Below are 24,031 nucleotides of genomic sequence, written 5' to 3' on the forward strand. Positions count from 1 at the left end.
ATGTAAACAATCCCCTTGTTGATATTAATTCTAATATGATATGAAAAGTGTATATGTTTAAGGGCAGGGCTCACCTTTAGAGCTACCACGAGCTTTACTCTTTTTTTTTTTTGTGTTGATTTTCACGGTCCCTGTGGACAACAGTGGTAGTGTTTCCGAGCACCGGCGTCCCTTATTAAAGAAAACCTCTCATTTTACCGCAGCAGGATCTGGCGGGCTGCTTCGCGCAGTCCTGGTCCTGGTTCTTCGGTGCCACCCTTCCCCTTCAGTGGGCCCAGCAAGACGGCCTTAGTCGCCCGAGAGCCTGGCACAGAACTTTCCAATCCCACTGGAGCTCTGCCTGCAGGTGGAAGGCAGCAGCGAAGCGGGATGTGGGATCTGGGAGTCTGAGCTAGAGGAGTTTCTGGTGTTACCTGCGTGATTTCGTCTGATTTTGCACGGAATCTGACCCGGTGGAACCGACGACGACCAATAAGAATAACTATATACAAATAGAAAGTCTTCTTGCTGATGGTCTTGTTTACTAATGTAGGTCATTTAGAGGCGTCAGTAATCATTTGAGACTGTTTTATAACCAGTTAAAAAGTTCCTCACAGTATCTCCAAGATTCTGAAGGAATAATAAAAGATAGTGTTCCTCTAAACGGACATACTGTTATTAAAATGAATGAATAGAAAGATGAATCAGCCTCTACGTGAATGAATCATTGAAACAGCAGGGTAAGTTTGTCAAAAAGCACGATAGGAAAAAAGACATTTGTTAAAGCCCAGCAGAACACTCCAGACTCTCGCCACTCGCACTGTTGTTGACTTCACGCTCTTATCGATTAGTTAAACACAGCATGAAGTGCAAAGAAACAAAAACTGTCCAGCTACTCTTCACTTAAATAATAGACCATTCACTATCCCTGACACTGCTTTTTTTTTTACCCACTATCCTCTTGTGCTGCCCTCCAGCTCTTTTCTTTTCCACCTTTTCTCCTCTCATCCCTCGCCAACATTTCTCTGCTACTATTCCTCTGTTATCTGCTTCTCTCTTACAGGCTGCTCCTCTATCTGTCTTTGTAATCTCTCCATTTGGCTTTACCCCATTCTCTTCTTCTCATTCTCTGTCCCTTTAGATCATCCATTACTACAGTCTATATTGAAGTGTTGCCCCCAAACAACCAGAGCCCCCCGCGTTTCCTCCGACAACAATACAATCTGGAGATCAGCGAAGCTATGAGGACTGGAGCTACACTGCTTAATCTGCAGGTACACACCTGCGCTCTCTCAAACACACACACACACACACACACAGACACACATTCCAGTGGTTGTCACCTCCACAGCTCCTTACAGATGAAGTCAATTCATGTCCAAATGTGTTTGTTTGAATAGTTTTTTTTTTAACTGGATGTTGTTACACTGTTATTTATATTAAATTGTATTTTGTCGCAGTTATCTTTTCACACAATTGAACCTTTGGTGTTTTAAAGGAGTTTTAGTTGAGGCTAGATGCCTCGGACATTTATTCATTATGAAAACCATTTCAACCCTTTTGCCATTTATTTTAGCTTTTTCAACCATGTATCCTTTACTTTAAGCTAACTATTTTAACTTTGTATTCATTACTTTGAACAGTTTCAGCTTCTCCTCTCAAAAGCTAAAGAGTTTTCAGACACTGTTTGTTGCAGTCATAGTGTTCAGGGGTTACAGCTTACTCAGTTGATAAGTCTATTTATGTGTTTTTTTTTTCAAATCAAAATGTAGTTTCTATTCTTCCATATGAATTGAGCTACTCCATAATCGTTCCACATACTCCCAGGCGACTGCAACTCCAACCTCTCACTGCTTTATATGAGCTTTATACAACATATACGGCTGGAGTTTTCTGACAGATATAAGATGCGTTTAAACGAGTGTTTCTGTCCTTGTTTGCTTTTCAAGGCAGTGGATCGTGAGAGGGACCCCATCACATACAAAATCCACAGAGGAGACGCCTTTGGACATTTTGCTCTACAGCAGAAGTAAGCACACACACACAAACACACACACACACACAATCTTATTTCATCATGTTTGATCAAAACTGTGGAGCTTGTTTAAGTTAATATTTTTAGAAACTAAAGCATTACCAGTTTTCTTATTTGTATATTCGCACTGGGAGTATGCGCATACTGTGCAACCACGGCAATATAATGTGTGTGTGTGTGTGTGTGTGTGTGTGTAGGTGTGTGTGTGTGTGTGTTGTTGAAAGTAGTCAAAATGATATCGTACAGGGCTCGGGCTCAACCAAGGGCTTCACATAAACACACCCGTACACTCCTCCACACGCGCACACACATACTGACTCTGTGGGCTTTTGTTGTATTTATTCATTTATTGCACATTAAAAATGCATTTCTTATGCCGGCGATAAGATCCATATCTGCATTTCTAGAGGGAGGAGACATGAGAGAAACAAAGCAGAGAGAGGGGAAAGACTGGAAGAGATGGGGAAGAAAAAAAAGGGAGTAAGAGATGAGAGAGCAGCGCAGGGACAAAGTAAAAGTAAGACAATATTCTAGAGAGAGCTCGGAAAGGAAACAACGAACAATGATGACAGACAGATGACAGATTTTGAATGAAAGAAAAGGACCAAGTAAAGGAGTCCCCTGCACAGTTTTTCATAAGAGAAAATATTAAAATAAATTAAAGGGCTTTAATTTCTGCATTCTGGGAGTTTCTGATGGGTTATGTCGGACATTGTGAAATCTTCCAATACGTGCCAAAAAGTTTTCTGTGCCTCAGCTGTGCTTTGTGCGTCATGGCACCAGAGGACAAGCCACGTTTTCCTTTCTTCTACCACACAAGTGCAACATGCCGTTCAGCTCATATTGGCACAGGATGGAGGGATTCTTCGTTGCTTTTGTGCAGAATCTGGCTCAGTTAAATTATTCCAGTGCATGGGGAGGGCACCCGAACGGGTCTAGTATCGGAGGAACCCACACTAATGGCCGAAAGATTCTGATTAGTTTAATACGGAACTAAAAGGGCCCGCATTAGTACAATGATCAGTGGAGAGCTTTTAGGAGGTTTATCACCATTCGTTCATTAATACATTTGTATTATCCTGGGTTCATCTTGAAAAATGGGATTTGTTTTAGGAACTTTAGGGATGTTTAGTTAGAAAGCAGTAGGCATGTAAAGAAAATGTGTCAAAATGTGTGGTGTGAATAAGAACATAAGTGTGTGTCTATGCTCAAGATAAATAAAAATAACACACAGAGCTTCACATTTTTCCCTCTGTAGACCATTTAACATCTGCATGCATGCACGCACGGACACACACACACACACACACACTCTGTCAATATTTGGAGAAATGTGCATTTCAGATGGTTTCTTAAAGCTTAAATTAAAAACACTTCAATCATTATGGTAAATCCTCACTTGGCAAGTAAATAGTTTAGTCAATCAGGCCGACATCAAAGCTTTCTGCTGGTTTTGATTGGTCAGAAGTCTCAGACAGGCTGCAGTGAACTAGTAGAGTAGACTTTGACTTGTGCATTAATCATCTGCCCTTAAATCTGACTTCTATCCCTTTGCTTCTGTTAAGACATTTGTGATTGCAGAATTGTACTCAATTAACTTGAGTTTGAGATTATATGACAAGTGAACTTACTAATAGTTCACATTCATTCATTTGGGAAAAGAAATTAGTCAAGGGGCTAGTTAGTGGTTTATATATACCAATATATTGATGTTGTAAGACCTTTTTTTTATCACCATCGGTCAATAGAATATAATGAACTTTCTATTTAATGTGTAATTAATCAGTATTGAGATTCACAAGATCTTACTCTAGGTTTGAAGTCATTTGCATTCAAACTCTATTTTAGTGAAAAGACTGTGACTTAAGAAAGGTGTTTTTTATGACACACTGTCTGAGCCATTATAGCAACAGCACCCAAGAGGGCCTTCCTTAATATCATTGTGGGTGAGGTGATGGGTATGAGGCATCATCTGCATCGGTAAAGTACCCTTAATGGGCGTTAATGTTTTTAAGCAGTGGTTATCAGTGCTTGCAACTGTCTGAAAAGTGTTCCCTCCAAAGTGGTGTCTATGAAGAGAAATATGTGCCCAAATTCGCCCCTTGTTCCAGAGTTAGCATATAAACTACTTACAAATGCCTGGAAGTATTAGCACGAGAATGATTACGTTTAGCAATCAATTAATTATGAAGTGAAACTTCTCATAAAATTCAGGACTCCTCAGCAAAGTGTTCTGTTCGGTTGTGTTTGCTCCTCTTGGACCTGTGTTTTGTGTTGCACTTTTATCGTACTGTTTTTTTTTTCCTGTTCTGATTCATTTTTCAGCTCATGCTCAACCGGGTTAACGGGACTGTCTGTGTGTTTTTACTCCAGTTCAGGGTATTTGGTGCTGGATAAGCCTCTGGACAGGGAATCAGTTGATTATTATACCCTGGTGGTCACAGCTTCAGACGGACATCCAGATGGGGTAAGAAACTGATCTCTACCGCTCAGATATTTGTTTTTACTTAAGATGTCTCACATCTACAATGTAATTAAACTGAGTGGCTGACTGGCTGGAAATCCTACACAGTGAAATGTCACAAACAACAAGCTATGGCATTGTGTGAAAAGAGGGTAATAATAGTAATCATAAGAACAATCCCAATCATAACAGAAAAGCTCAAATCTATTGTAACAATTCATTTTAAACCAATATAGATACTTAATACTTAAAAATATTTGCAAGTGAGTCCCATACGGCCATTTATGACTCTGAGTGCAAACACGGTGCAGCAAGTGTTGTTTTCCAAACTGAAAGTGACAAAGAGGAGATTTAAATATTGTTTCCTTAATTGTTTTAACATTTCAGTGAAGGTGAGCACTAGAACATCCGGAAAAGGCTGCCGCGAACGCATGTTGTTTTCACACACAAACTCTGGCTGTGTGTGGAATAAACATTATCGCCGTACAAAATGGCCACAGAGATTCTTATTCACTCCGCTGCTATAAGAGCTATTTTGTAAAGATGGAGTGTGTGCCCTTCCTCACTTTCTCACTTACTTCATTGATCACAGGTCATCAGAGTCGCTCTCTCCATCTCTCTCTCTGTTTGTGTTCTTCTCATCTCTCCTCTTTTAAAAGTCAAATCTTCAGTTGCTCTCACATGAAAGTCAGATAAAGACATTGGATGGAGTCCCCCTGCCCTCCCCGCTGTCCTCATTCTCTGCTCCTCTGGCTTTCAACAATATCCCTTTTCTGGCTTCTCTTCTCCCCCTCATCATCCATCTATTAGTCAAGCATTAAAAGACATTTGTCTCTCTGACTCCTCTTCACCGACACTCCTCCCCCACATGTCAAGTAAAGCGAAAAGGTAAAGTTTGAGGTCCCTCTGAGGAGAGAAAATGCTGATTTGAATACTCTGACCTTCTCTCACACACACCCTCGCACACAACAAGGGAGAGAACAAGTGGGAGGAATTCAGAGCGAGTGAGGAAGGAAGAGAGATGTGAGAGGTGTTCAGGGGGCTCTTATCACCTTAACAATTGCGCTGTGTGTTAATATGCAATTATATAAAGGAGTCTCGACGCATACACACTCACGGACATGCACACATATACTTAGTCAATTGCTCTATGGACCTTGACAATTTGTGTATTATCTTTGTGCCCCAAAGGTCTTTAAGTCAGAAAATGGCTAAAAGTAGTTTGGACATTTTTCTGCTTGACACTCCATTATATTTTGAACGAGTGGGGAAAAAAGAGAGAGAGAAGGTGTGTGAGAAAGGAATGGTGTGAGCAACACAGAGAGACAGAAGGGGAAGACGAGGAAGGAAAGAAATAGAAAAGGGAGAATAAAAGATCGGGGTGTAGTCGCCTCATACGATCCCATTAATCAGCATCACTCGAAAGGCCTTGGGTTGTCTTCATATGCGTGTGCACACACACACACGTCTGTGTCCCCTATTATTAAATGTCCCGTTGTGAGAGTGTCAGACTACAAAGTGCCTAATTGGCTATTTGGCCAGTGAATCCATCATACTGCCACAGATTGAGGGCCCTACAAGCTGCTGCAGTAAAACAGCCCCACTGTAAGGGCACCGTGCATCGTCGGATGCAACTTTAAAAACTTTGGCGCAGGACAGTGCGCTGTTGTATGAAACTGTATCTCGGATGTTACATTTTTGAAAAAGCCAAGTCACTTCTTAAGACAGCTGGACCGTGCAGTTTTTCAATAAAACATTTGTTGGGGGACTATTTCAGCTTTTGGTTTAATACGTTTTAGTCAGAGACACTTCTCGTTTCTCTGTTAAATCAACAACACCAACAAACGTTGCCAGACTATAGTCTCAGGAGGTTTTGGGGTGGACGAGGGAGCCGTGGCAACAAAAAGCATCGTCATGGGCGTAGCATGCAGCGGGGTAATAGTGAGATCTGTATGGTTGTCATGGTGGCGCTGTACACCCAGAGGAATATGATTGGACGTTACTAAGTCAGCTGGCAGCCAAACAGCTTGAAAATGAGCCTTTGAATGTGAAGCATGAATGAAACGGCTTCGGTGCTCTTCTGTCAACTAACGCTATACTCCATACTTGGTGTGCTAGTGAGTGTTACCATCAGCACAAACGGTGTAATGAGGGACCGTGTGACCCATTGCGACAATGTGGCTTAAATGTTTGTAATACTTTTTGGACAATGGAGGTCTAAAGGAATACTGTTTTAGTTGGATCAGTTAATTGTGGATTTCATTTTCTCAGGATTAGAAGGCAATGAGGTAAATATTGCCCGCTGTATCTTTTAATTGAAACAACACCGAGCAAGCATAGCAGTTTTAGCGTTGAAGGGGAAACATGCTTAAGTTTGTGAAAAGTTTTTAAGCTGGCAGACATCAGCGGTTTGCCATCTATCACAAGTCAGTTGCTAAGGAATTGTCAAGACAGGCAGGGGTTTCCCTGCAGAAAGTGAGACTCAATAAAGCCCAAATCACATTTAATCCACAGCACGGACTTTTTAAGCTTTTACTACTCCTCGTTCTACCACAGGATGCTACTGTGAAACCTTCACAGACAGCTAGTGCGACCAAAAGTTACATAAACATGTAATATATGCAATAAATTAATAGGTTTCTCTTCTTTTAGTCATATTGGTTATTGGAAAGTTGTACTGTTCAACGCATGGTAGAGAATACGTCTGAAAAGCTTAAAGGCACAATGAATATGAGCTGTAGGTTGCGGTTTGTAATCACAACATTCAAAGTTAGCCCCTCCTCCCCAGCTCATTGAGGGTTACGGTGCTCGCCAGCGAGGGAAAGCCAGCCTCCAAATTCACTGTCGTTTGGGAATGAGCTTTGTCCGCTTTGCGCTTCGTCTCGCTGTATTCGCGGGGTTTTTTTTGGGCCGCTGTGTGTGCCATTTTCGTAGCTCCTACTCATTGTGCCTTTTAAGAATATTGTGCCACCAAATTTGGATGGGCGTGAAACTTTGGCATTTGGCCATGACATCAGCAGGATAATAAACTCTGAGCTGTACGGTTATCCAAAAAATTATTTGCTTAGAGCCCCCCCCCCCATGCAAAATGACGCTTACCGGGTCTCCTTCTCTCTATTTGTGTGTGTGTGTGTGTGTGTGTGTGTATGTGTTTGCCTGCGCTGCTCACAGCCTTCCTTTCATTCTATCAGAGCTCATTCTGCTTTACCGCTTTACATATATTGGCGTTCGGATAAACAGTTTTGTCAACTGTGAGCTCTTAACCTCAAATTACTTGCATCACCGTGTTCCCTGCCAACCTCAATAGCCTGTTGTCACCTCTGTGATTGTCACTCTCCCACACACACACCCACACACACTGCATTCTCTTTTTTTCCATCCCATTGCTGTAAATCGGTTAGCTCTTCCTCATTTTCCACTTCCTCCCAGTTCCCTTCTTCAAAAGTCAAATCCTCTCTCTCTCTCTCTCTCTCTCTCTCTCTCTCTCTCTCTCCCTCTCTTCCGCTCTTATAAAAAGTCAAGTTAGGAAATTGGTACCAGCTTCTCTCTCTTTCCTTGTCTTCCACACTCACTCTGTAACATTTCTTATACTTTTGCTCTTGGTGTTGCGAAACAGTGAGAATGGGTGACATTTACTGTAAAATTGTTTTTTTAATAACTCCAAACATTCATAAACATGCTCTAATGCCTCAGGCGATCAGTCATCGATAAGAAGTGTTCTTTCTTTGACCCCTAGCTACCTTGCTTAAGTATTTTTCACACGGATTTCTTAATTATGCATATTTTAACACAAAGCCCTATTAACATGGCAAGAAAAAGCGGAAAGTGTACCACCAACAGTTTTTAAATCTATTTTTTGAGTGAACAGTAGAAGCACAAAAATATGGGACATCAGGACCAGAGTGCAGCCAATTAGCAAATGAAACGGGCTCTTTAGTTTGTTACATAAGGGAGCTGTTAATAAGGGGGACAAATAGACTAAACCGGTCAAATAAAACCTCTGGGAAATTTGAAGATGGATTTATCCTGTCTAATCCATCACATAAAAAACAACCCTCGAAAAATACGTTAGCTTTGGATGGCCGCAATAGTAATACAAATGTGTGTTTGTTGGTGTGTGTTTTTGTGTAGACCTCCACTGTGACGGTGAGCGTCGTGGTGACAGATGTTAATGACAATGACCCGCTGTTCGATTCTTCACTGCCAGTGAACCTCACTGTGATCGAGGAGCAGGATCACGCCTACGTTGGACAGGTCAAGGTAGGAGGATGCACACAAAGCGCACACACGCTCCGCGCTCTCCCACCGCACTGCTCACTGCATGTTCATAAATACACTTTGATGTTCAGATGAGAGTGTGCGTTTGTGTTCATTATGCACAAATTCATGACTGTGTATCTGTTGGTTAACTTTTCTTTTCCTTGCACTAATCCTTTATTATAATGACGGCTCATTCAGATTACAATTCATCTCATTGCATCAACAATTCCAGAATGAATCTACAATTAAAAGGCCAAACACGTTGGGAGAGCATGTCAAGTTATTACACCTAAAGGTTACACCTGTCTCTGTTACTCCTCTTGTGGTGTAGATTGACATGTTTGAAACTGGTAACACAACTCTTTTTTTGTTATTGTGGTCATCATGTCTCAGTGTAAGCAATGCAGACATAAGGACCTTGAGACCTTGAGAGAAAGACATAATTACTTTAACTATATTACTGCATGTCTTGTCCTTTACATTCCCTTACCACACAAACATACATACAGACACACACACACAGGCATCACACAAAGATTCACAGGGGCTCTAATTAAGTTCTGTTCTTATAATCCTTTTACAATGGGGACCAGTGATCACTAACATGACTGTAAACCTTGGTAGCTTTGTAATTAGGACTGTATGTTACTAGGCTCGGGGGACTGTGTGTGCATGTGTGTGTGTGTAATATATAAACATAAATAGGCCAATATAATATTATTTATAATATCACATCTTTGTATCATAAAGTATTTTATTTTAATATCAGCGGATGTCATTCTTGGACATCATATCATCATATAAATTTGAACACAGACGAATATCTAAATCACACGAGGTCCTCTGGTCTCTTGCTCCTCTGCGATTGGGTCTCCATGTGTAGCAAGATAAGCTTCCTCAATTTGTAACCAAAATGCTGTCAAAACTCTTTTAGAATTGCCAAAGCAGCCTCCATAATTATGCCCAATCATGCAGGACTGATGTCATCACATGACCTCTGTGTTTGGTGAAATATGGTAGTTAAGAATTTTTTTTTTCATGTGATTAAAGTCAGGGCTTAGTTTGATTTTAACCACAGAGCGGCGGAGTTATAATCATTTCTAATGTTTCGATGGATTGACTTTTTCCAAATTCCATTATGTTTTTTCCAGTAGAACAATGATTTGTCCTAAAATTATACTATTGTCCAAGAAACTAAATGTCAGCAGCAATTAACATAATCATTGGATCCTCATTTTTTGTCATTTACTGAACTGTAAGCAGCCATTTTAGCATGCAACGTAAGCGCTTTCACTTGTGTCAGTGTTTTCAGCTGTGCAGCTGAAAAGTTGATCCACTTATATTGACGTAATGATGGCATTTCATGATCAGGCTTTTCAGCATTTTGTTGTGGGGCAGTGTGCTTAAGTTTTGGTAAATTCTTGCAGGTATTGATCCCAGAACAAAGGGGCAGATTTTGACAAGAGTTTGGGGGTTACCATGATCTTAATTCTGTTCAATCCTGTTGTCTGAGTGGAAATAGCGGTAAATCAAGAACAAATATGAATGAAATGTATAATGCATAAAAAATAATGAATTCTAGTCTGCAACAAATATACTATAATGTCAAACAAAAATGTTAGCACATGTATAAGTAAAATGATCAAGAATGATCTCTCCTCAGCACTGTGGGATGCATTTTCACCTACGTCAGCACCCTCGCCTCCACTTACCACAAAGACTCCTGGACTCGTTCCAGACCTAATAACTGACTCATGTATTCCCCAGACCGGGGTCATGGTGAAATCTGACACTTTGATAGGCTCTGATCTTTAAAGATGCTCCCTCGGTTGCACGCTTGCTTGGATTTGCTCCAAGCTTATATCATAGCCTTTATACACCAGTGTCAGGGGGTCTTTGATCAGTCTGACACTTTGCCAGGTTTTAAATGTTAATCATGCTTCTTTGGTTGAACACTAAGACTACTCCTGAGATAAATACATGGCCCGTGTACACCCATGTCTAGGATTTTGAACAAGTCTTACCCTTTAACAGGTTCCAAAGTGAAAAGCTCGATACCTTTTCTTTGGACAATCGGGTGCTATTCTGAACACGTAATCCCAACCATATCTTTGAAGAGGACATTTCATTCCAAGCATTCCAAATTTTAGGTTTTGCACAGACTTTTGGGCACGTTCCAAATTCAATATCCAGAAGCCCACCCTAATCTTTAGAGAGGGCACTTTAAAAGTATTCCAATCCTGAACTTCCTACCTTTCAAGGACCCTTGGATATTTTCCAAACCAAAACAGACGGTGTGATATCTCAGCGGGCTGTGCAAGGCACGACTCTGGGCCTCATTCCAAACCATGGTCCCTACCTGTAGGTATTAAAGAGATTTCCGGAAGAATGAATAGACCTGACCTTGATGTTCTGATGCTGGTGTGGTGGAGAAAATTGGAAAGAGGGGAGGAAGTGAGACATGCATGGGCGGCAGACAGAAATGGGAGAAAGACACTGGGGAGAGGTAATAGGGGTGAGAGAGAGAGGGGAGGGGGGGGCAACAGAACAAAGGGAGAACGGTTGCATTCTTAATCTGACTTGCATGAGTTTGAGACATGTTTCCTATTTCAAAGAGGTGAAAAATGCATTGGAAAAAGGAAAGACTGGATGAATTCAGAGAGAGGTCATTTGGCCATTAAAGATAGGTTTATAGAAGGTCAGAAATAATAAAGAAAGGTGAGCACTTCATTTGCATGATATAGTGGCAAAAACTCCACAAGTGATTCAATTGCAATTATTTTCTGCCATGTTGCCATTGTGACCCTGAGAAACAGTGGACATGGCTGCATCATAGGAGCTGCAATGGCACCCAATGCACATGCTGTTTGGCTTCAGAATCAAACATTTGACGTCAAGCTAGCTGCCTCCCAAGGGGCCTCTTCATCAGTTTACACTTATAGTTCAGTGCATCCCTCAACGGCAGCCATTTAAAAAGATTCAGGCTTTTCTAACAGTCCAGCACTACAGCAGATGATTTCGCTGATTTGCGCACCTTCAACCACAGAAAGGGGAATGAATCAGTGAGCGTGTCTGTGGACTGTTAGTCCTTCAGCTGTCACAACAGCATGGTTGTTTACTCTCGACGTCTACTGTAGATGGCTTGGCGTTAAGGCTGTAAATGTTGTATTCTTTCTCTGTAAGTGGTTTTAAATGATTGAAGATTTTTGAGGAGAAAAATACTATAGAAAGTAGACGACACCGTTTACTCTTCATACTAACAGTGTTGCCAACCTTTTTTTTATTTACTACAACAGCTTTTCACTGGAAACAAACAAATACATTCAACCAATAGCTGATGACCATGATGACACATAGTTTTTATCTCAGAATCAGAGCGATACTTAACAGTGCGCAAGAAAAAGACGTCAAAGCAGTGGTATCACAGCTATGAACCAATCAGATTGCTTGATTATATAGTCTGATTTAGTTCATCCTCAAAAGCCACCGTTAATGCTAGGAACCACACTTAACCAAAGAAAACTAAATAGATATGGAATGCAAGCTGTTTGTCTTGTCTGACATTAACATATCAACAATGTTTTGCCCTATGACAAAATGAAAAGATGTCTTCTCAACAATAATCACATGTCTGACTGACCAGTTTCACCAAAGATCATGTTTTTTTCCTAGTTTTATTTGACCTTTCACTATTTAGAGTGAATTATTCAATCATTTAGGAAAAAGGAAGGATTAGTGGAGAACCTGAAAAATGGATATGATGTTTTCCTCTTGCAGAAAAGTTCATACCAAACTGTTGAAAGACACGCACACACACAAACGCACTATATAGAAGTAATACAACTCGAGTGAAGACTTGTCCGTACGTGTATCTCACACAGAAAAGACTCCCACACTGTGATAAGACACAGATCTCAGTCATGTAGTTTCAGTTGCAGGTAATTATATTGTTGTATCTAGGGATGCAATTAGAGGTGGAGGTGAGAAAGTGATGAAAAGAAAAAGGAAGATTGGAAGGAAACGGGTATGAGCACGCAAACGCGACAGGTAGAGCGAGCTATTGTAGAGCTAGAGTGTAGATTTCAGGCTTTAATCTGGCTTTCTTTGTCAGCGTTTGTTGAAAAGCGGCAGATGTAAGGCACAGATGTAAGGCAACTGAGACATTTATTCTATTGTGTCTCTGGCTTTTAACTGTCTGACTGTGTAATTATGCTGAGAGAACTCTGAGGGGATGTATAAGACACAAGAAAAAGAGAAATAAAAGAGGAAGGACAGAGAGAAAGTCACCGACATGCACGGTACCCAACTCCAGGAACTGCAGACAAAAGTATGTTTGATGTCAAGACGATTAATCTCGCCTACTATCTAAAGGATCTAATCTAATGTCTAAAATGCAACGCTGTGACAGCTCTGCGGTTGGCAGTTTGAAGGAAGGTTTTATGTACAATAATGTTTCCCTATTAAATATCAAACATTTGCCCTTTTCGTTATTTGCATAGGCAGGACAAAATCGATGTCTATTTTTCCCCGGATTTCTCCATCAGTGCAGTTGGCTGACGTCACAGGGCTAAATCTCTCATGTCTTCCACAAAATGATGTGAGATTGTCACACATTTGGGTCTCAAATACACGTGGAAGCACATGTGAAAAGCATTCAACGGGCAAAACACGTTCACAAAATGTTTGTTTGCTTCCTTTGTTTCCCACTTTCTCTCTCTTAGTGTCCATGTTTTGATCTTTCCCTCCCTCTTTTCAAAACAACCCAAGATAATCCTGCAAAAGCTTGATGCTCCATTACATTTACAGTACAGCTTTACAACCAGATATCAATGAATCACAGATTGCAAAATCACAAAAAGGGGACTTCATTCCTCTCTCTTGCAGTCTGCATAACACTGGCAAGACATAACCTCATTTCTATTCATCCTAATAGTCGCTGTGTGAGATAAGATGAAGGTTTAACGATCCAAAATTGGGGAAACGGGGGAAAAAATGGGTCAGTGCAACAGCTGGAAGTGACACAGTACAGCAAAAATGGAATATAAATATGAATTGAGTAATGAGCTTTAGATAAACATATCAAACTGACACGGCTTCTTAAGTTACGGTTATACACTTTGGATCGGAGTAAAATATCTTGACAGATATTGGATGGTTTGCCATGAAATTATTATGAATCCTAATGACTTTGTTGACCCCTAAACTTTTCATCTAGCGCCATCATCAGGTCAATACTTTCCAATACTTTGGTTAATGATCAAATAATACCTGCAAAACTAACATGGTAAATATTACCTACTAGAAACCAGCACGTTAACTTTGTCGTTGTGAGTATTTGGCGTCCTGCTGCTCAACGCATCGCTGTACTTAAGTACAGTCTTTTCTCACTGTGTTGTTGTTTTTCATGACTGTGTTAGCTTTATATCAAATAGATTTTGTCACAGTTTCTTTCCTCAGTGATCATCAAATTCTCATTAACGTCACATCATTGTCATGGCAATATATCGTCATGATTTATGCTGACAAAATGAACACTGAGACATAATGTATGCAAATACCATAAGTATTATCCTTAATCATGAGGCTGTCTGTGTTTTTAACATGAATCACTTCAGAATAGTCCTCCTCAAGACTTCTGAGTCTTGACTGCTCACACTCTGACTGATAACATTACAAACACACACTCAGTTTTCTAACTGTTAGCTGCATGAATAGTTGTGAATCAATTACTCTTAACACATTTATTTATATATTTTTGGGGACTTTTAGAGTCAGAAAGCAACGTACGCAAAACCTCAGCCCTGCACACAAACCGTGTTAATGTTTCCTCTGTTCCGCTCTCCTCTGCTCTGGTCTCATCTATTGTAATGCTGTCAAAATGCTGATTGGACAGCATGAACACCGGCTAGCAATTTGCCACCTTCTCAACACCTTATTTTAGTTGAAAGAGATGGTGTGGCGACGGAGTTTGACTGTAGTCCACAGATACAGAAAGACATTCAGATGAAAGATGTGCAATAAAGGAAATAAGTACTTATTTTTTAGCAAGTGGAAATTGAAACCACTGTCTCATTAATTCCGGAAAAGTTTTTAACAATTTCTACTCGTGGAGAATCATTTTAATTGCTTTGGACAAGTTGCAAAAAGGGGGAAAGGAAAAAGCTGACACCGGGGAAAATGTGAGAGAGAGAGCAGATCACCCTGGTATGAATTTGCCACCTTGTCAACGCTATACCTAAGAGGTGTGAATTTCTGTGTGAAACTTGGAAGACGAGAGCAATTACATGAAGTAAGGAGTCGTGAAGGAAGAGAGAATGAAAGAAATATACTATACTGTCACTTTTGCGTGCAACTGTGACCTCTACCTGCTGAAGTTTAAATAAGAGCACAGGGTATGAAAAGGTTTTTAGGGTAGAAGTACAAGGTCAGAGCGAATACAAATGAATTGTGGATACTTCACAATTTGATCAAAGCTCCCTGAGGGAAACTGTGAGGTGGGAAATTACATTGATGATTCTCCTCTGAGTCATTTCTCCTGCTCTCACGCACATTCACTCACCCACTTGCAAATGTATTTCTCTTTATCCCAGAAAAAAAAGGCTTTGTAAATGTTGTAAATGAAAGAGGTTAAGTGTTTTACCTCTTGTATACATTTCACACACTTCATCCACACACTCATTTAGCTTGATTTGAGAGGAAGTTCACTTTTAATCAAAGAATGCTTTGCTTCGATGGCAGTCTGACGAATTGTAGGATTTAAACCCGTAGTCCTCCTTTCTGATTACCAGTGTGCATGTGTTCTTTCTGTGTGTCTGTATTTAGGCTACAGACCCAGACCTGGGGGCCAGCGGTCAAGTCCATTATCGGCTCGTCAACCACCAGAAGCTGTTTAGCATCAACGCCACCGGAGCGATCAGGACTACAATGCCGCTGGACAGAGAGGTCAGCAGAAGGGATTTATATGTTCAGATTTCACATGACTGTTGAATGCAATGCAAAAGAAAAGAACGGTTGACATTGGCAATGATGCATATTTTTTTGGTAGCTGTTGATGTTTGACTGTAATTCTCCATCATCTTCAAGGTGAAAGGTCACTACTTTCTGATCATTGAAGCCTGGGATGGTGCGGTGGACCCTCGGCGATCCAGATTAACGCTGTCCGTCACTGTTCTGGACGTAGACGACAACAGCCCGATATTCACCCAACAGACTTACAATGTCACCCTACCAGAGAACAGCCCCAAAGATACAGTCATACTACAGTTAAAGGTGAGTGAGTGGCTTGATGGATATGTCAATTTTGTAATCATTTCAGTAGTTGATTGCAACGTGTTATTTATACTATAGCTTTCTGAAGAAATGTAATAGATTACAAATTGTGATAAATTAGCCCTTTGTCCAGGTCAATGTGTTGGCTGGTTTTAACTCGATATCTCTATCAATGATTAACGAACTAATAATTAAACTAGTTAAAATGTTCAAATGTCCCACTCCCTACCAATGATGGTCACAATTATTTAAAACATGTATTAATTAAGGGTTACTTTTCCCTTTTAAGTCATAAATTCAGGTACTGATTGAAGTCAATAAGACTCAGCATCATAGTCACACTTCAAGTTATGTACATACTTTGAAATGACCAAATTGGTTTCTGTTTACACTCCAGTCTGCATTAGAGACTTCTTAAAAAGTCAGAATTTTAATTTGCAAACACTTGAAGACACACTGAGTTGGAAAGAAATGTAAGAAAAAGAAGGAAAAAAAAGCATCTTTTCCCTCTAGCTACACTGTAAAGTACATACAGGCTACCACTACAACAGGCGTTTCAGACAGGCCAGCCCAACACAGACCTAATGAAAATACGTGTTCCTGAGCTCGAGCACATGTGGATGCTTTTCCTTCTGGCAAATATAAAAAATTCAACGATTATATTGCTTTCTTTCCCATTCCTTGACTCTGTCTTTCTCTGTAGGCGATAGACGCTGACCTCGGCTCCAACCTCACATATCAAATCAGAACGCAGGACTCGGACCAGGGGATCGTTCGACTGTTCCAGGTTGACCCAGTGACGGGAGAGCTGTCGGTTCTCAGAGTGCTGGACTATGAGGCTCTGAGCAAATCAGAGCCCACGTACACATTCACGGTAGAGGCCATGGACACAGAGGGAAGCATGCCTCCTGGACTCGCCTCCGTTACTGTCAGAATCATGGTGAGTGTGTGTTTATACCGACATACAGTACAGGGCCCCCACCAGTGGTTTTTGCACAACATTAGCACATTTTCTACATTTGCGCAAAAGCTATGGTACATTCATCTTTTGTTGGGAAGAAATCTTTAGTTATTGTTATTATTTTTTAAAAGTTTTTATATCATACTGTAGCTTCCGAGTTGTGTTCCTTATGTATTCAAATCGCAACATTAAAACTTTGATCGGAGTTTATATGTTTTTGTGACACTTTTCTCCCCCAGCCCTTCTAAAAACGTTTTTCACACGCGACCTAACGTAGGTTTCTGCACGACGATGCTCTACATTTATATATATATACGTAAGTCTTTATCTATCGTCACTGTATTTCCTAAAGTAACTTAGATGGTCGTTGGTAAGCTCCCAGTTTGGAGAAGCAGACAAGATGCAGGTTCGGAAGCTAAGTTATGTACTACAGCAATCCCCAACAAATTAACCAATCAATGCTGCAGTCGACCAACAAGTCCCGTGTTCTGTGAAGTAACACTACTGTTTTTATCAAGGAGCACTATAACTAAAAAAAAAAAGTTAAAAGAACCCAAATTGTACTGTATGTCAACCTTAGCATTTGGTTGGGTTAACAGTTATGTTAGGTGTTGATACTGTAAACAGCTGTTGCTTTTTCTCCTTTGGGGAGGCCAGATGTTCCTGAACCTATGAAAAGTGAACCCGCTTTATTGACTCATTTTTTGGGCTGCAGAGAGAAAAGTGAAAATAAGAATAAAGTAAAATTTAAGAATTGGAGTGAGAGCAAAATACCAACAAAGTCAGTTTGCACATCATTAGTATTTCAAAATGTGTAGACTTTTTACACTTTATCGAAAACAAAAACAACTTGATGTACTGTATGTTTACAATCGTAATGCCATACTGTGTTTGTTTATTTCGCTCCAGGACATGAATGACTTTTCTCCGGTATTCAGCCAGTCAATGTACCGAGGCCTGGTTGCCCCTAATGCTTTCAAGGGAACCATTGTAACCACAGTGACGGCCAATGACTCTGACCCTGCGGTGAGCATTTCCAGCTGTTTTTCACACTCTGCTCCTCAAATTGTGTTTGAGAATAATGCAAGATAGTTGTGCTTGTCTGCAGTGTATGTGTGTGTGTGTTTTAAATGTGTTTGCTTTCTCCAGTGGAGCCGTGTTTTCAACCCCCAGTGTGGCACTTAATGATACCTCCATTGGGCTTTTAACTCTAAACATTTGTAATGTAGGCTGGTTTAATCTGCGTGCTGTAAAATGAAGGTTTGCTCACTTTATAGTTCAATTGTGAGCCATTAGATAGCCCGCTGCAGTTAACTCCAGGTTTAAAAGGTTGTAAAAAATGCTCAAAGCTGGGTCTAAGTGCAGTGTGAATAAAGCGTGTGTGAATTTGCTGAGTCACAGCGCCTTTTGCTTAGATGCAGATCTGAAATGCATTGGCTGTGAAAAATAGCTCTCATCTTTATCGGAAACAGAAAACAACCAACTGGTAAATTTGCAATTTTACAGTATAGTAAATCTCCAAATGAATATTTATATTTGAAAAAAAGACCAGAAACACAAAAGTATATCTTTACCTTGCATTACTGCTCAAGAAGACATGATCTTCTTTTTCACTCCTCCATCGCCGTCTGAAATCTTCTACCCTGGCGATTTTACCCCGTGTCCTCTTTAATTAAAAGCCCCCATGTCCCTTTGACTAATGTGCCGGCTCTCTACCTACATCAGCTGAATTGATCCAGACTTGAAGTCTAAGCATAAAGCCAGACTCTCTTGGGTCAAAAAGTAACATTATACTGTCAAGGCTGTATTATATAAAGGCTCTCAATGCTCAAACAATGTACTAAATAGCACCTTAACAGCCTTAGTTACATATATATATTATATATATATATATATATAATATTTGGATGTCAATGTCACTTATACCCTTCAGACCCACAATTTACCACTAAAGTAAAAAAAAAAGTATTTGCCGCAGTCGGTTTTTGCTGACTCAATACGAGCCGTTGTTTAATGAAAGCGTACTTTGGAACAGCTGCCTACTGACAACAGCCTAATAACAGCAGTGCTTCTACAAAACCTTGCTCATTTCAGAAGAAATTGCATTTAAACAGAACAATACTGAGTGTAGACCTTGTAAATTATCATAAAACAATCTATATTGTGTTTACACTTTGACTTTTTTATGAGGGATGTGCTGTCACCGATATTGAATATTATTCCAATTCTGACTCAAATAGCTGGATCTGTGACAATGGGGCCAATCCAATTAATTCTGTTCTATATATGTACATTATACATGTATATAGTCACTGACACACAACAGAATTTTAAATCTTGTTGATTTTGAAGATTTTTTTTACCACATTGCTGGGGTGCAATTTATTACTTTAATAATAAACAACAATTTAGTTTACCTAAGCACACACAGTGAGGTATACAGCTTATCACTGTTACACTGGCATCGCATCGGTACCCGGTATCAGCCGAGGTGTCAGTATTGGCACTGAAACATTAGATTGGTTTAAAGAGTATATTCTGACATTTTTAGTCAAATTAGTCCACTGATGGTCGTTCGTTATCAACAACACTTGAAAGGTCAATTAGTTATTAATTAATTAATGATCATTAGAGTTCCTAAACTTGGACCTAATACCTCCCAAATGGTGATGCGTGTCTTAACTGCTTCATATGTACTTGGACAGCGACACACCGTTTTATTTAGGCCCAAAATGATTGAGTTGGATAATAAATACTGTAGTAGTCATTACCACACTATGATTGTAATTTCATGCATTGTAAAAAAGTTTGTAAGCGTGTCGGTATTCCAGGGAGAATGCACGATATATTTCATCCTAATGCCACATTCATCTGAATCTGTCATGCTAAGTGTACTTGTTCTCTTATCAGGGTACCCCAGCAGGTCTGGTGCGCTATAAAGTGAACCAGGAGGCTTTTCATTACTCTGCCAGTATATTTGACGTAGAGGAGCAGACGGGAAACGTTGTAACCAGAGTTAACCTCAACGAAGAGCCCAACCTCAAGTTCAGTGTAAGTATGCTCACGCACATTTTAATTTACTCTCAGACATGCACCCTGTGATGGCGGGTTGCAAGTAGAAATTGCTTTGAATTAAAAACAACCCCTGTGGTATGCAGCATTTACGTGACTGCATAACTATGGTTGTTGGATAAAAGAAGATTTGTAGACATTATAAAACATGCACATCTGCAATACGGTAAAACAGCAGTCGAAGATTGTCCTACTGCGAAGATATTCACTTCCATCAAACTATAATGTATTCTGTGCATTATTAAAAATAACCATGGTGCAGTGACTCTACTGTTTATCATAATGGAAATATGCAGCATCACTTAACGTTATCCCCAATCAATCAAATTGATCTATTCTAACTGTAAACTCTGGCTCTGTAGTCCCATAGAGACATCATTGCTGCAGATTGATGTGATGCTTCCCTGTTTTGCTTTAGTTTTAGGATATTTCAGATTTAGTAGGTGGAGGATTGGGACCGCATCACATGAATTAAGTCTTTAGAAATTAATTTGATGATTTTGTACGTGCAGATTGTACTTGCTTTCTTGTATTATTTGTAAAGCATAAAGGTGTCTTTGTACAGAGCACTCTTATAAATCCCTATCCACTGTGCAAAGTATACCGCAGCAGCTTATTAGTTTCAAAATTGCCTTTTCCCAGCTGCACTCCTCAATGGGGCTTTGGGCCATTCTCATTTCATCTTTTCACTGGGCTTTAATTAACACAACAAGGATTCAGCGTCCCCTGAAGATGTCACTCAGGGGCCTAATTTTACCTCGTTTGGCTTAAACAAAATGAATCAGTCCAACACTGTGTACAATTTTGGGATTATTACTGAGATAAACACTGTCCAAGGTATAATTTGTACAACGACAGATGACACAATTAGACAATGAATTTGATATGTTGCAAATGTCTGCCTAATTTCCTCGCATCACATTATAATGGCACCACGGTGTATTTTCATAAAATATCTTTGGAGCAGCTTGGCAGGCATAAGCAAGTGCGCAAAGCTAGGAACAGGTTTGTAAATAAAAAGCAACCCATTTATATCTTCAGTGCAGTTGAAAGGAAGTCACTGTGCTATTGAGCGAGGCCCTTAACTACCACATGTTGCCAACAAAGTTTGTAAGTTTCCAGCAAAATGCCATGCATTATCAGTAGCAATTTCCTGGCTAAATAAGATGCAGAAAAGGCAATGTTTGAATATCTTGATATTTAAATGTGGCCTTCATTAGGAATCCTTTGGGCCTGGTTAACAGTAGTTACCCCCCAATTAAATGAAGAAGAAAGGCTAAGAAGGAAAAATAAGCACACCAGCGGGATACACACTCATCCTGTTCTGCTATTCCCATGCAAATTATGTGCTTTTAGAATGCGGGCAGCAAACATTTAGACATTCATTTTGGTTTATTATCCGCCTGTCATGCATTAGCTGCATCAATTTGTTTGGCTGTCTCTGCTGTCTGCACACTGCGAAATGGTGTGAACTGGTATATTTGCAATGCCACAAGAGCCGTGGCAGCACTGGACTGCAATATTGCAAAAGCAAGCATGTGGATATCTACTGACTCTTAACCTATGTATGTGTGTGTGTGTGTGTGTGTGTGTGTGTGTGTGTGTGTGTGTGTGTGTGTGTGTGTGTGTGTGTATTTGATTGGCAGCTGGTGGTGGTGGCCTATGATGATGGTGAGCCAGTAAAGGAAAACACAACTCTAGTAGAGATCACAGTGCTTCAGCCCTCTGTCATTCCTGTGTTCACTCAGGAAGAATACAGGTACGCATACACACACACACACACACACACACACACGCACACACACACACACAGTACATGCTATTTTGTATGCCTCTGTAGTGACGACAGCCACGGGTTGGAGGCATTATGTTTTTCATTTGTCCGCCATTCCATTCACTCGATAACTCAGAAAGGCATCGAGGGAATATCTTCAAATGTTGCGCTAACGTCGACTTTCACTCAAGTATGAACTGATTTGATTTTGGTGGACAAAGGTCACATTTTTCGCCATAACTCAACCATGAATATGCTCATTATGAGAATGCCTGAAAGGATAATAATTAGGAAGTGATGACATTTTGGACAGAAACAGTGGAAACTGCAACTTGACTGTTTGGCGTAGAGGTGGCAATTCATAGTTTGAAGTTATAATCCTTAGACTAGTTTAAACTCTGGTTGGTGACAACAACTGCTGTAACTGGTGATAGCATGAAGAACATCATAGTACAAATACCAGAGGCCTGTTGGAATTACACAGTTATGGATCCCTGGCGGCAGGAAGTGCCGTTTGCGCAGCTACTCTGTCGACACTGAACCCCGAGTTGCTTCCGGCCGTTTCACAGCAGCCCACTGCTCCTACAAATGTTGAGGATGGCTTTGATATAGAGGACAAATCTCTGTACCAGATGGCGGACTCCGCCACTGACAACACAAACTACTATATAGAGAGGTAACTAACAATGAAAAAACATTTAATATCTATAGGAAAATAAATGTCAGCTGTAAGTAGTGTTAAAAATAAGGTTTATGTGACAAAAACCTGAATAATTATGGCCTACATGCAGAATTCTTGTCCACTCTGATCTCATTTAGATTTACAGCATCCACTTATATTTTCCATTCATGCACCGATGTAAACGGTGACATGTAGGAAGAGATCTTGCAATAAAGCTCAGTTTTGAAAGAGCTTTTCTGACCAAAAAATAAAAGAATGTCTGGCTACCTGGACGTCTGTCTGTAGAAGTTGCAAATTACCAATAAAACGCTTGTACAGCTCAGGCTGATATCACACACTCCGTCAGAGTTTATACTCGTCTTCTAAATAAATAATGTCGATAGTGGGACATTCATCTCAATTTAAGGCAACCAAAAACGCTGACAGAGGATTTGTTTTTCATCTGGCAACATAGTAAATGACATAAATATAGGTGTAATTAGATCTGGAGAAGAATGTTTAACATTCAAAGAACAGAATATTTTTATATTAACCTTTCCCTAATGAATGAAACCAACAAGCACTTAATATGGTTCTACCACATTTATAGCACAACCGTGCCAAATCACACTACAGGGCAGTAGATGGAAACAGAAGGTGCTAAGTCTGAACAGCAGGGTCTTTGCTCGCCTAATTCAGTTTTGATTACATTTCAAAGTCTGTGCTTTAGTTTAAGAAGATTCCAGAAAAGAATGAAAGTAAAATGTCGGAACTTTTTCAACTTTTTCATCATAGAAATCCCAAAACTCCAAGACAAAACAAATAGGCTCAGTAGCACCAACTTTGAGGGGTAGCAGCATGCTTTTCACCGTCTTTTGGGAAATCATTGAAAGAAGCAGAAACTCAATATAAAACAAGTGTAAGGGGACATTGGGCGGCCCTATCCTCCATGCTAACCATTGGTCTGTCTATGACCCACCATCGGTGGTTTCTGGGCTGCCTGTTCACTTCTTTTGCGCGCGTTAGCGTGTTTGAATTTTTGCAAAAATGGACAACTGTGCCCCCGGCAGTGGGAAAGCATATAGAGAGCTGTTTACAAAACGAGAAAACGTAACTCTCACCTCACGCACGTGCAGACACATACACACTCACTCTCACTCCCAAGTCATCATTATAACTCTTTCCAGTTGTTGCTGCTTTTATGAGGTCATTAGTTCACCTCAGCTTTTCTGTTCTGTGATTGGCTGGATGGACAGAGGGAGGGTGTGTGTGTGAGATCAGATGTGAAATTGGCCTATAATCTACAGACAGCTATTAGCTCTTCTTCTCTATCTTGATCTGTCAGTCTTTATGTCTCATTCCTTTATCTTTCATTAAATACACAAACTTTGTTTTTATTTACCCTTTCAGGCGTTCTTTATCCTGGTGTGTTTTGTCCACATCACACTTGCTTCTAATTTCCTGTCTTGATTCATGTTCTTCCTGCCATCCCGGTTTGTATCAGCCCCTCTCTACATCTATTTGTCCCCAACAGTGACAGAGGGAAACAATTGGTC

The 24,031-nt window shown here is 40.2% G+C and overlaps 1 protein-coding gene across 1 annotated transcript in view; it reads left to right on the forward strand.

The window, feature by feature from the left end:
* Positions 1-24,031, forward strand: part of LOC306713040 (protocadherin-15-like) — a gene marked incomplete at both ends in the record, with an annotated part of 117,010 nt that overhangs the window by 45,791 nt on the left and 47,188 nt on the right. Inside the window, 10 exons of the mRNA XM_079182578.1 lie at positions 1,121-1,253; positions 1,929-2,008; positions 4,388-4,481; positions 8,610-8,738; positions 15,561-15,680; positions 15,822-16,007; positions 16,711-16,947; positions 17,878-17,994; positions 19,879-20,019; positions 21,687-21,799. Coding sequence (XP_079038704.1) covers positions 1,121-1,253; positions 1,929-2,008; positions 4,388-4,481; positions 8,610-8,738; positions 15,561-15,680; positions 15,822-16,007; positions 16,711-16,947; positions 17,878-17,994; positions 19,879-20,019; positions 21,687-21,799 — 1,350 coding nt within the window. The remainder of the gene's footprint in view (positions 1-1,120; positions 1,254-1,928; positions 2,009-4,387; positions 4,482-8,609; positions 8,739-15,560; positions 15,681-15,821; positions 16,008-16,710; positions 16,948-17,877; positions 17,995-19,878; positions 20,020-21,686; positions 21,800-24,031) is intronic.

This window comes from Pholis gunnellus (genome assembly GCF_910591455.1).
Source record: "Pholis gunnellus genome assembly, chromosome: 21".
In the NCBI taxonomy this organism is placed as follows: Eukaryota; Metazoa; Chordata; class Actinopteri; order Perciformes; family Pholidae; genus Pholis; species Pholis gunnellus.